Genomic DNA, 12466 nt, shown 5'->3' with positions numbered 1-12466 from the left:
AACTCTAACTAGTCTGCAGACACCCATCCGAGCAGCCCTTCTGTCAGGGGAGTCCACCAGGGCCACACTTCACCAACAAGCAGCTCCCTGGTATCCCTTGGTCTCCCACTTAGGAAGCGGTAACCACAGGTTTTATGCCTCTCTTAGGCCACATGCACCTCTTGTGCTTACAACTTATGCCTCTCTTAGGCCACATGCACCTCTTGTGCTTCTTTACTATTCTACTAATAGGCGTATTTTTGACATCTGAAACTCTTTAATCCATACTCACCCACTTTACATTTATTAATCTTAAATTCGTTGATTGGTGAAGCCCTGTCTTAGATCACCATCACAGGCGTGTCCTTAGTCAACTACGCAAACAATCTTATTTCCAATATAAGCAAAAATTGCTTACCTTTTTTAGGCGCCTTTAATTTCTGATTAGTTTGCGTGCTAACCAAGCCCTCCGCCCACAACGGCTCTCATGGACGCCGGACCTCCATCCAATCCTGTTCGTGACGCCAATTTATGTCGTGGCTCGAGAGAGTAGATTTCTTCAATGGAGTCAGAGAAGCTCAAAAAGCAGAGTTTCAGATGCCAAAATAAGACTTTATTAAACAAAGTAACAAAGCCGAGAAGACAGCCGCCTCATTCACTACTTCTAATTCTATGTCTGTCCATACATCTTTTTTTATACCTTTTTACTAACCAAATTTGTCTGGTTTTGCTACAATTTATTACCAGCCCATTTGGCCTATTTTTATTGGTGGGATTTGGACAGATCCATCATTGTTTAAGAATGACTACATCAAAATGGCTACACCAAAATAGATACATCAAAATAGTTACATTAAAATGGTTACATCAAATCTGCAACATTTAATTAGTTTACACTAAAATGGAAAAACACCAGTATTCAAAAGCCTATGGGATAGACTCTCTCTGTGCTTTCTCACGAAACAGTGGTGATGTTTTTGTATTATTTTCAACCTTGAAAATCTTCCTCTTAAATTCTGTTCCCACACCAGTACTGCACAATGGATGGCTTCTTATATTTCACAATCTGTATTAAGACATCTAGTAGTGGAATAATTCAGCATATTAGTCAGTATATGAATTGCTTTCATGATCATACATCATATTTTAAGTAAGATAATACCATATTCAGTAAATATCATAATATAGAGTAAAAATAAGTAAAATTACACTATACCACACACCTGCACTCCGTCATAATCACTCACACCTGACCTCTATCAGGGAATCCTCTTCACCTGTTGCTACCAATCAAGCTCCCTATAAGACATCACTCCATCCATATGCTCATTGTCTGGTTTTGAGGTTATAAGTTCTTTGTCTGCCTTGTCACTTACCTGCTGGGTCTCTGTGGCTGTCTTCCTCATTCTACTGAGAGGGAAAGATAAGGACAATTAATTCTCAGTTTATTGAGCTTCATTGAACTCTGAGTTATTGTATTTGCCTTTTGACATTGCCCTCAGTTTGTTTAATAAAGAAGCTCTTACCTTACTCATCCTCGTGTGCCTCTCCATCCAATGTGTGACACTGTTCATATATAATAAAATATATTTTCTTTCCGTAAGGTAGTCTACGTGATACGGTATACGGCGTATACCCACTAGCAAAGGTCAAGGATTTCCGTATACCCACTTAAAAAGCGTGAGGATACATAACAACATTTTTGTGACAGACCTTTCACACGTTCATTAATAAATTCACCCCATCTGTGTTGTGATCGAAGCACTGACTTTTTGAAAATCACACAGTTTCTGTTGATGATCAGTGCTATTGCGCAGCTCTTTCATTTTAACTGACTGGCTGAGGCCATCCTAAAAATGCGCCACTGCTGTGCGTGGCCATGAAAGTTTGTCATTTGCACATGTTTTTATGCCTTGCTCATTTAAACATTCAAAAGAGTTTATAAGCATTCAAGCACAGGATGCGGAAAAACTCAAATGAGTACTCGCGTGCCGTGTTTGGTGCACACATATATAGAGAGCAAACGTAAACTTAAGTGAACAAACAAGTTGAGAAAAAAATCGGATGTGTATCATATTGGATGTGTTGTCTCTTAAAGTGATCGTACCTAATTTACTAGCTGCTGTCGGTGTCCTTAATGTTAATCCAAGAAATTAAATTAGAGAAAATCACTCACAGCTCTTTGCTGAACTACTTTGTAGTTTAACAAGAATTAATCTATATTTAATTTATATAGTGAAGACTATGCAATGCTATTTTATATTTGATTATTTGGTTTCTGTACCTGGACACCTACAAACTTGAAAAAACTTAAACACTGTGTGAATAGCACAAATAAATACATAGAACAAACATATATTAAACTATTTCAAACAGGGCCCACAGGTACAACCTGCACTGGGGCCCCGCAAACCCCAGCTACGGCCCGAAGAGCAGTGACAGATCAGTCAACTCTCCCAAGCATCTTTCACACAGTAAACAGTATGTTGACTTTCTCAGGCCAACATAACTAGCTAATAACTTTAGTAACATTAGCGTGCGGATCAATGAATGCAGGAGAAGGGGAGAGATAACACAGGTATGTGTGTGTCTGTGTACAGCAGTTAAACTGAATACAATGTTTATATCTCGTTTCAGATTTTGAGAGAGATGAGAACCCCTCGCCAGTCTTGTGGACTGAAGGTCAGTCTAGGGAATTTAAAAACAGGCACTCTTAAATGTGCATTGAAAATTGCCAGCTAATAAAACCTGTGCTCCAGGGACCATATTCAGGAAAAATGTAGCTCTTAACTGGCTGAGTTAGATTAACAGTAGAAAATCAGTCCAGTCTCCCCAGCTGTAAATGTCATTGGCTGTCTTGTGTTGCTTATAATAAATTGACATGTTGATATAACAAGCAATCTTTAAGAATGCTGTCAGTTACATTTAGATGCATACTGTTCACATTAGTGAGTCTGTCAATTCTTCTTCATCAGTCAGGAACCTAGGTGTGCTGTTTGATAGCAATCTTTCATTTGAAAGCAATGTTTCTAGCATCTGTAAAACTGCGTTTTTTCATCTCAAAAGCATATCTAAATTACGACCTATGCTCTCAACGTCAAATGCAGAAATACTAATTCATGCGTTTATGATCTCAAGGTTAGACTATTGTAATGCTTTATTGGGTGGTTGTTCTGCACGCTTAATCAACAAACTACAGATGGTCCAAAATGCAGCAGCTAGAGTCCTTACTAGAACCAGGAAATATGACCATATTAGCCCGGTTCTGTCAACACTGCACTGGCTCCCTATCAAATATCGGATAGATTTTAAAATCTTGTTAATTACTTATAAAGCCCTGAATGGCTTAGCTCCTCAGTACTTGAGCGAGCTCTTATCACACTGTAGTCCTCCACGTCCACTGCGTTCTCAAAACTCTGGCCGTTTGATAATACCTAGAATATCAAAATCGACTGCGGGCGGCAGATCCTATTCCTATTTAGCACCCAAACTTCTGGAACAGTCTACCTAACACTGTTCGGGAGGCAGACACACTCTGTCAATTTAAATCTAGATTAAAGACCCATCTCTTTAGCCTGGCTTACACATAACACACTAATACGCTTCTATTATTCAAATCCGTTAAAGGATTATTAGGCTGCATTAATTAGATCAACCGGAACCGGGAACACTCCCCATAACACACGATGTACTCATTACATCGTAAGTAGAATGGCATCTACGCTAATATTTGTCTGTTTCTTTCCTATTCTGTTTCTCAGTCTGTATCTGATCAGATGGTGGATCAGCACCAAGAGATGATGTCTACAGCCCTGATCGTCAGCGGAGACCAGGACATCTAGATGAGCCGCAGAGACATATCCCCAGCGAAAACCTAAATTAAAATACAATAAAACTAAAAATATAATAAAATACCTAACTACATAATACTATTATTGTTAGAAATTGCAACAACAAAAAAAAAAAAAATAGAAATATAAACTTTTGAACTGCGGGTTTCATCTGGTCAGAGGAGAACTGGCCCCCCGACTGAGCCTGGTTTCACCCAAGGTTTTTTTCTCCATTCTGTCACAGAGAGAGTTTTGGTTCCTTGCCGCTGTCGCCTCTGGCTTGCTCAGTTGGGGACACTTAATTTTCTAGTGATTATCGCAATTTGATTGCACAGATACTATTTAAACTAAACTGAGCTAGACAATGACATCTCTGAATTCAATAATGAAATGCCTTTAACTGAAAATTGAGTGCTTAATCTTATCATTACATTACTGACACTCTATCCTCCAATTTGATACTGTTAAGTGCTTTGACACAATATGTATTGTTAAAAGCGCTATATAAATAACGGTGACTTGACTTGACTAGTGTTTATGGGGTGTCGCTTTGGAACGGGTGAGGGTTAGAAAAAAACCAGTATGCTCACTACAAAAAACTAGACTACACCACTGCCGTAAGGGTATGTCTACACTAGGGGTGTCCCCGAATAGTCGAGGCTTCGATTGGAGGAGCCTGATTCAACTACCAATCTCACAGTTGAATATTCGCGGGGTGTTATGATCATGCCATTTTGACTATATGGGGGTGCTCAGTGTCTGATTTCACATCGAACTACTGGTTTTCTCCCAATAAGTTAATACAGCCTATTGTATAATGCTGTAAATAAGAATCTTAAAAGAAAGAAGCTTTAAATAAATAACTAATAAATCCAACTTCCCCTATAGATTAAAGTTTCGCTTTCTAATTCGTCACCGACAGAGGAGCATCTTGGCGGCAGGGATTTAAATCTTTAACAAGACTCAAATTGACACAGGCAGAGTGGAAGACTTCATTTTTTTAGATCAGGTAGGGTACAACAAGTGATTTCAAAATGTTTCAGTCAGTTTATTTATATCGTATATATATTATTTATCTCGTATATGATGCATTTGGTTGAGTTACGCTACAGTAAAGCGCTTCATTGTAGTACTATACGGTGATTATTTCTTCAGCGCGCGGTGTGAGCAGGACAGCAATGCAGAATATTAATAACTATGACTGGCACTGTCATATAGGCTACATAGCATTATAATGAGAACACTATTATAATAAAACGCTGTGATTTTTTAGTGTTTAGTTGTGTTTCTGCATGTTATTGCGTGAAGAACGCGTCCACAAAAGGAGTTCATTCAGAGCCACGCAGACACGTTCATGTGCATTCAGGGCATTTTGTGCAGATAGTCTATAAGTCGTAATATTAACGTTATGTTATATAAATAACGAAGCGTATTCTATGTGAGATAAATGAGTTAAATCCTATTGATTAAAAACCGGCTATATGCTTCATTCTACTCCTCATCTTCAGCGCGCGCAGCTCAAAACAGAACTGCAGAACGTGACTAAAGCTGATTTTCGTGACAGAAGCTTCCGCAGTGCAGAATGACTGCCATAGAACAAAAACACATAGTAAAAAGAAGAATTAAAAATAGAACAAGTAAATAAGGAATAACAATATACAAATTGACATGTATGTACAGGTTTGTTCGGAATGAGTAAGTAAAAAACATCGGAGATGGAGAGCACATTATAAGTCCTGTATGCAGATTTTAAGCGTGCATCCCTCTCACTCATTCTGAGAATTTGTTCAAGGGCACAAATCCGTCAAAGAGGAGTTTCACAGGACTGTATGTCAGTGGTTTATAAATTGGTTTAAATGAGGCTAATCTGATAAAAGACATTCACTTGATAACATCTGTCTGTGACCTCTGGAAGTAACCCAATAATCAGAATTTCCTTCAGGATTTCCACTGTGGTTGGGTGCATTGATGACAAGCCCCGCAAATATGACAAGCATATCCCCACCATAGCACCTTCTGAAAATGAAACCGATTACTGTATGGAATGGAAGGATTCCAGATGGAGGAGTAGTACGAGCCATAACCACCACCACAGCTGTTAAATAAACACAAATTATTCACAATTTTTTTGGTCATCTTTATTTCCTAATACAAAAGCAACAGTTATTCTTTTTACTTTTGGATTTTAGAATTGTTCCAATACTTGACCATCTCCTCTTCATCTGTCAGTGGTGCTGGTGTCGACTGAGTTGAAGTTAGTAATTAATTTTATTACTCTAATTAAGAAATGTAACAGGTTGGACTAGAGATTATTTAATTATATGAAAAGAGTGTTATGTGGAAAAAGCTGCAGCGCATTGAAATAGGCACTGAATGATATTTAATGTCAAATGTTTGTAAAGTAATTTAGCCTACATCCATGAACCTTTCATGATTAAAGCTTTCTCCTTGATTGAATTTTGTTTTTATACTTAATTTTTAGCTGCTGCCACGTTCTTGTTTCTTTTTTCTGTCTTTTCCCCCTTTTTTGGCCATGGGATACCATTAAAATGAATATTAGTTCAATAATTTACTGTTTTCACCTCTACAGTTATTAAGTTATTGACAGTTATTAAGAATTAAAGTTATGCATTGACTCGGAAGTAAGCGAACGTCTTTTTGGCAGGAGCTGTTGCCATGGTGAATCGTAATTTCGGAGCTCCACTGATCATGACTTTTTATAGTCGTGGTTTACACGCTAAACTCAGAGTCAACCTACTCAGAGTTGAATAAACTAACACAATTCAGCCATTCTGAAACCGAAAACTCTGAGTTTCCCATCTCTTTAAACTCAGAGTTGGTTGAACCTCCTTATTGAAACGGGCCCCTGCACATGGCTGACAGAGTTCAGTGTTGTTGAGATTTTACGTCTGGTTGCTGATGGGATTGTTCAACATGCAGCTGTAGGAATTATCCAGACACTCCAGATGAAAAGAAAGGCTTCTTTTGGGATCAGATACACTGCTGGACAATAAACCGTTTCCTTTGTACCAGGAGAGAGTCACATGACTCACATTCACCACTGAACACAGAAACACGTATTTGGACACTGATGATCCTGATTATGATGAAGATGATGATAATGATGATGATGATTTTTGGGACAGGAAATACTGATTGCTACAATCTACAGGAACAGGCAGACAAGCTGACGAGATATTAGAGAACAATTCTAATTTACAGTAAGCAAACAGGCCATTTAATTGGTCAGTATTTAATGAGTTGAGTGTAAATTGTGATGTCAGTCATTGAAAGTCTGATTCGCCTTATTCACCTCGAACGTTCCACCGAGCCTGAGGGGTACACTTACCACTTCCAGGAGTTCTCACAACGCGATTTCTCTCAGTGCAATGGCGCCTCACTGCTGTGTTCCCCAATGCACTTCATCACACAGGAAAAAATCTAACAGAGGACAAACGTTTCACCGTTTCCCCAAAGATCAGGGACTACGTCGACAATGGATAATAAACATCAGAAGGGATCCTGGTCGTAATTTTAAGGTAAGATTTATGTCTGGTGCTGTGAGGCTGAGCCGTCTCCATAACTAGCTTGTATCGCTAGCTTGGCTAGGCTAGAACTAGCAAGTTTTAGTAGATAGATTAAGGCAGAGAGCCAGGTTGTTGAAATATACTGTACAGCCTAGTCCAAAGTTAGTAGTATGTTATTAAAATCTACCACCACAGATTCACTAGTATAAGCATATTCTGAGTGACCTTGTTTGTATTAGCTTCTAGTCACAAGCTAACCTAGGGAACACATCACATCAGTTTTCCTAGCTAGGAGGAGGATGTACAGGAGTCAGATTGAGTCTGATCAATACAATTATACATGTAAAAATGTTTATATGATTACATTTTATTTGCTGATGCAGATAAACACATACACAAAAGTGTGCTCGGAGCATTTCCTCCCAGACTGCCTTGTGAAAAGCAAGACTGGTATCACCAAGTTGAAACAGGGAGCTGTGCCAACTGTGTTTGCATGGAGTTCTGTCAGACCAGAGAGGAGGAGTGTTGTTAGAACTGCAAGGTAGTATTTAGATGAATTAAGTTACTAGTTTGTAATGCATTTACTAACTGTGTAGTGACAGTATTTCTCTGTTGATGATTTCCAGTAATGTTTCCACGGATCTCGATGATCGACATGGTGTGAATGTGTTGAGGTACGTAAAAGATGTAATTGGTTACATGAATTTGAGCATGAGTATCATTGTAAAACACCTAATGTGTCCATCAATATGTTTCTCTTATTCTTCCAGTGAAGAGACACCCCCTCCGCACCCAGACCATGAATATGCTGCACTGCCTCCCTCACTTCAAGATCAATTTGAGGAAGCCCGCAAGACCATCGGTGATCAAGAACTTTTAATTTTAGAGCTTCAACAAAAACAGTTTTTGATTTCAAATTTTCAAGGTGACGATAAACAGATTTCATTTTATACAGGGTTCCCAGATTATGATACATTTAAAGCTGTGTTTATGGCCCTGCAACCTACTGCAGAAAATATGGTGGGATGGAGTCAGGCTCAGCGACTTAAACATACAAGTGGGGAGGTACTTCGTCAAGGCTTTAGCGCCTCTAAATTGTCCACTATGGACCAGTTTTTTCTTTTTCTTTGTAGGTTGAGGCAGGGATTTCCTGAGCAGGATCTTGCAACCCGTTTCCATGTATCACAGTAAGCAGGATCTGTGTGACCTGGGTCAATTTTTTGTATTTTATGTTGGGATCACTTCCAATGTGGCCTTCAAGGAAAACTGTGGATGAACTTATGCCAGATTGTTTTAAATGCACGTTCCCGGCTACTAGAGTTATATTGGATTGCACAGAAATTCATGTACAGAAACCTAGCTCCAAGGTCCTTAACTCAGCGATTTATTCACACTACAAAGGTAACACCACATTTAAGGGCTTAATAGGCATTGCCCCCTCAGGTGAAGTGACTTTTGTCAGTGATTTATATACAGGTTCAATATCTGACAAAGACATTACCAAAAAATCAGGTATCCTTTCTGTTCTCGAAGAAGGAGATATGGTAATGGCCGATAAAGGCTTTCTCATCAAGGACCTTCTCTCTGAAAGACAGGTCTCCCTTGTAATCCCTCCTTTTTTAGGCCCAAGTGGACACTTCACTGCAGACGAAGTACGAAAGACTCAAGCGATAGCAAGACTGCGAATTCATGTAGAGCGCGCTATTAGGCGGATTAAAGAGTACCATATTTTTGATAAAGTCTTACCCATGACACTGGTGGGCTCTGTTAACCAACTGTGGGCCGTCTGTGCCCTTTTAACTAATTTTCAAGGTCCTCTCTTTTAAAATTCTAATGTTAATGTAAATATCTACCAATGTTATGTAAATCTCTACAACTGAAATCTTAATATCCACAAATGTATTCAAACCTTGAATAGAAAGTGTTCATCTTTACGAATCTGTACAAAGCCTTAACCATTATTGTTCTTTATGAATCTGTACAAAATCTTAACCATCATTATTGTTCTTCTTTATGAATCTGTACAAAATCTTAACCATCATTATTGTTCTTCTTTATGAATCTGTACAAAGCCTTAACCATCATTATTGTTCTTCTTTATGAATCTATACAAATATGTGAACTTGTATTGTTACCATAGCACCTTATCATGGTCAGTGTATCACAGGATCAGTCCGTCAGACCTTATAATCACTTCTCATGCTCTTTACTTTTACATACCTGTGAGTGATTTGATTGTTTTACGTGTATGTGTGTGTATGTATAAGCTACTGGATGTGTATCTATCTAAAGAATAAAGTACAATTGTATTACACATGGATGATGTCCTTCATAACTTTATAATTTAATATACCGGAACCAGAACAGGTCGGAATATCAGAAAACATAAAAAAACATTGATAGGCACACTGGTCTAGGTTTGTAAAGGTAAATTTGTACATAGAAGTTGGTACGGGGGAATAATGTAAAATGGCCTGCCTGTATACTGTAAGCATGGAAAAGGAACCAGAACATCAGAAAACAGGCCGTTCAAAAAACATTGATAGGCACAATGGTCTAGGTTTGTAAAGGTAACCATGTACATAAGTATGGAAAAGGAAACTGAGCAGGTCAGAACATTAGAAATTACATTAGGAACAAACCATTTAAAAACATTAACAAAAGAGAACTATATACATAAACAGATTATCAGTGATGTATTACATGATTTTGTTACACAAAGAAGGCAGAAAGTGAGAGAAAAAGAATGTGTCCAATTTACATTTCATGTTCTCCCACTCCTTTGGTTGGAAGTGCACCCGCTCCAAGTGATGGTCATCACTGCACTTCACAAAAAAGTCACACCACTTCAACCCAGTGATGCCCATCTGCCCCATCACTTGAAAATAGTATTCGTGTGTGGTCTTCAGGCTAAGGCTACCATCAGCCTTGCAATGCAAGTACTTGCAATCCCTCACGCTCCCTTTGTTGGGGCACTTGATCTCCAGGAGGCCGTGCGTTGGAGAGGCACTGGGGTCAATCACTTTTCGGTCAGGTGAGGCACCTAGGTGTGGGGCGTGGTGGTTGATGACGAACCCACAGGGGAAGATCTCATAGCCAGTGAGGTCTTGATATTCGGCTGCAGCGACAGGCTCCAGTTCCAAACCTCTCTTCATCACCTTAGTCTGCACTATTTTCTTTTTCAAATTGGCAGCTAATACATTGTAGTCTGCCACCCTTGAACAAATCCTCTTGAAGGAAGAGGAGGTAAGACGGTTGGCTCGAACTTTATGCCAGGTCTTGCTATGGCTCTGTTCCCTTGTCTCTATCTCCAGCTGTATTGCAACAGCCTGAGTGACCACCAGGCCACCATAGTAGCACGACTCAGTGTCATCCAGGACAGTGTAAAATGAGCATGGCTGTGATGGTAAGGGAAACAGGGGATCATCATTAGCCCTGGAAGACTGTGTTGCGTGGTAGGTAAGCACAGATCCCTTTGGAAGGTCTCCAAAGTCGGTAGAGACAAGAGCAGCAGGCTGTTTTCTGTTCTCCTCCAGCAGCTTGAACATCTGACTCTTGCTTTCTATTTGACTCAGGTTTCGGTGTAGGCTCTCTGCAAAGGCATTTGATGGAAGTGGGAGTGGCACAGGACAGTACAGGTTTGACATCACCCCTTCAGACGAGCGTTGCCTCTTTGGCGGAGGTGCGTTGGTCACTGGTGGTTTTAGCTTTGAGACACTCACAGAGCTTACTGTTTTTGGACTGACACCCAGGGCCCTTGATGGAACGTGCCAGGCTTGAGGCAGTGACGTCTTGCTCGTTGTTGGGGGGACAGATGTGTAGCCCATCTTGGCAAAGTGAGCAAGAGTGTAGAGCAGCCCGATGAGATGGTTGCACTGTCCCAAGCCAGCTTTGCAGTTGCACTGCGTCTCCCTTATAAATGGCTGCTCAAGTGACAGCTCCACCTGAAAAGATAATCAAACTTTAGACACTTGACACTTCAGAGTTGCTATTAACAAATATATATATTATATATATATGTGTGTGTGTGTGTGTGTGTGTCTGTATATATATATATATATATATATATATATATACACACACACACACACACACACACACACACACACACACTGAGTGTGCAGTGAATTAGGTACATCTGGCATTTAAATGATCTGCCATGAAAATATTACAGCTACATGCTGGTAGTGGTAGGTTGTTTACAGCTGTGATACTTGCAAACACAACTTGAAAGATACCTAATATCTTGGACACTCATTGTACAAAAAAGTCAGGGTTGTGGAAAAGCTCATATTAAGATTGAACAGTATGGATACCATATTATGTCAATTTTAAACAGACAAGTGATTTGTAAGCTAATTACATTTTGAGGAACCTTCCTCAACCCTGGATACACTGCTCCAAGAACTGAGCAACTCTTATCTTAACATGAATGTTAATACTTACCTTACCTTATCACTTACCTGATAGTTATACTGTCATTACACTATCATTGTCAACAAACAATAGCAACATGCACCTAGCCCTGTCTGGCTTTGCTAATTTGAAACAAGATAATATTTGAGTAGATATCAATGAGGCTTATGTGATATTACATCAACTACAGATAACATGTTAATGAGATAAAATCAACATGTTATTTTCAGTCAGACAGGGAAAGGTACATCGTTGATATAAACTCATAATGAACATTTATAGCAAGCTGGTTTAACTGTGGCACTGCTCTGCGAACTGAGCAGTTTGTCCACTTAGCACCTGTATGTTGTAAGGTGCCTCATTTTTCCGCACCGAGGGAAAAGACCTAGCCCTCACAAATATGTGTGATGGGCTCCTATTAACTGTCGATTAAAGACATGTTAAGTGTTAAATAAAATCTTACATAGTACACAGAGTCAACAACTCCATATTACAGCTAAGCTTACTACCCCTAGCTGCTACAAGCTAGCAGAAACTGAGGTAAATTAGCGTCCATTCATACCTTCAATGTCGTGGATAAAACCTTCGATCCAGTTACTGTATCCCTTAATTAACACAGCCTGGGGGATGTTGCAGTCGGTACTGGCCCACTGCTCCACATTTTGTATAGTTAATTCGGGCAGACAGGAAAGATTGGTGGTCCACACTGGAGCT

At 39.4% G+C, this 12466-nt stretch overlaps 2 protein-coding genes across 5 annotated transcripts in view; both read left to right on the top strand.

Annotated features, from left to right (window-relative positions):
* LOC131530401 (uncharacterized) overlaps positions 1–5724 on the top strand; it is a 53144-nt gene extending 47420 nt beyond the window's left edge. For 2 of the 4 annotated variants that reach the window (XM_058760655.1, XM_058760653.1), the window contains exon 5: positions 13–411. In XM_058760655.1, coding sequence (XP_058616638.1) covers positions 13–113 — 101 coding nt within the window. In that variant the 3' untranslated portion in view covers positions 114–411. Of the gene's footprint in view, positions 1–12; positions 412–2616 lie in introns of those variants that run through there. The other 2 variants (XM_058760656.1, XM_058760654.1) reach the window with 2 other exon arrangements.
* Positions 5725–6624: 900 nt separating this feature from the next.
* Positions 6625–9974, top strand: LOC131530416 (THAP domain-containing protein 1-like). Its single transcript, XM_058760678.1, has 4 exons — positions 6625–7348; positions 7720–7877; positions 7963–8010; positions 8107–9974. The coding sequence occupies exons 1-4, from the start codon at positions 7199–7201 to the stop codon at positions 8525–8527; spliced, it is 777 nt and encodes a 258-aa protein (XP_058616661.1). The 5' UTR covers positions 6625–7198; the 3' UTR covers positions 8528–9974.
* Positions 9975–12466: the final 2492 nt, after the last annotated feature.

Source organism: Onychostoma macrolepis, chromosome 22, assembly GCF_012432095.1.
Source record: "Onychostoma macrolepis isolate SWU-2019 chromosome 22, ASM1243209v1, whole genome shotgun sequence".
Classification (NCBI taxonomy): domain Eukaryota; kingdom Metazoa; phylum Chordata; class Actinopteri; order Cypriniformes; family Cyprinidae; genus Onychostoma; species Onychostoma macrolepis.
The sequence above is the reverse complement of the archived record's forward strand: the minus strand, read 5'-3'. Positions and strand labels throughout refer to the sequence as shown.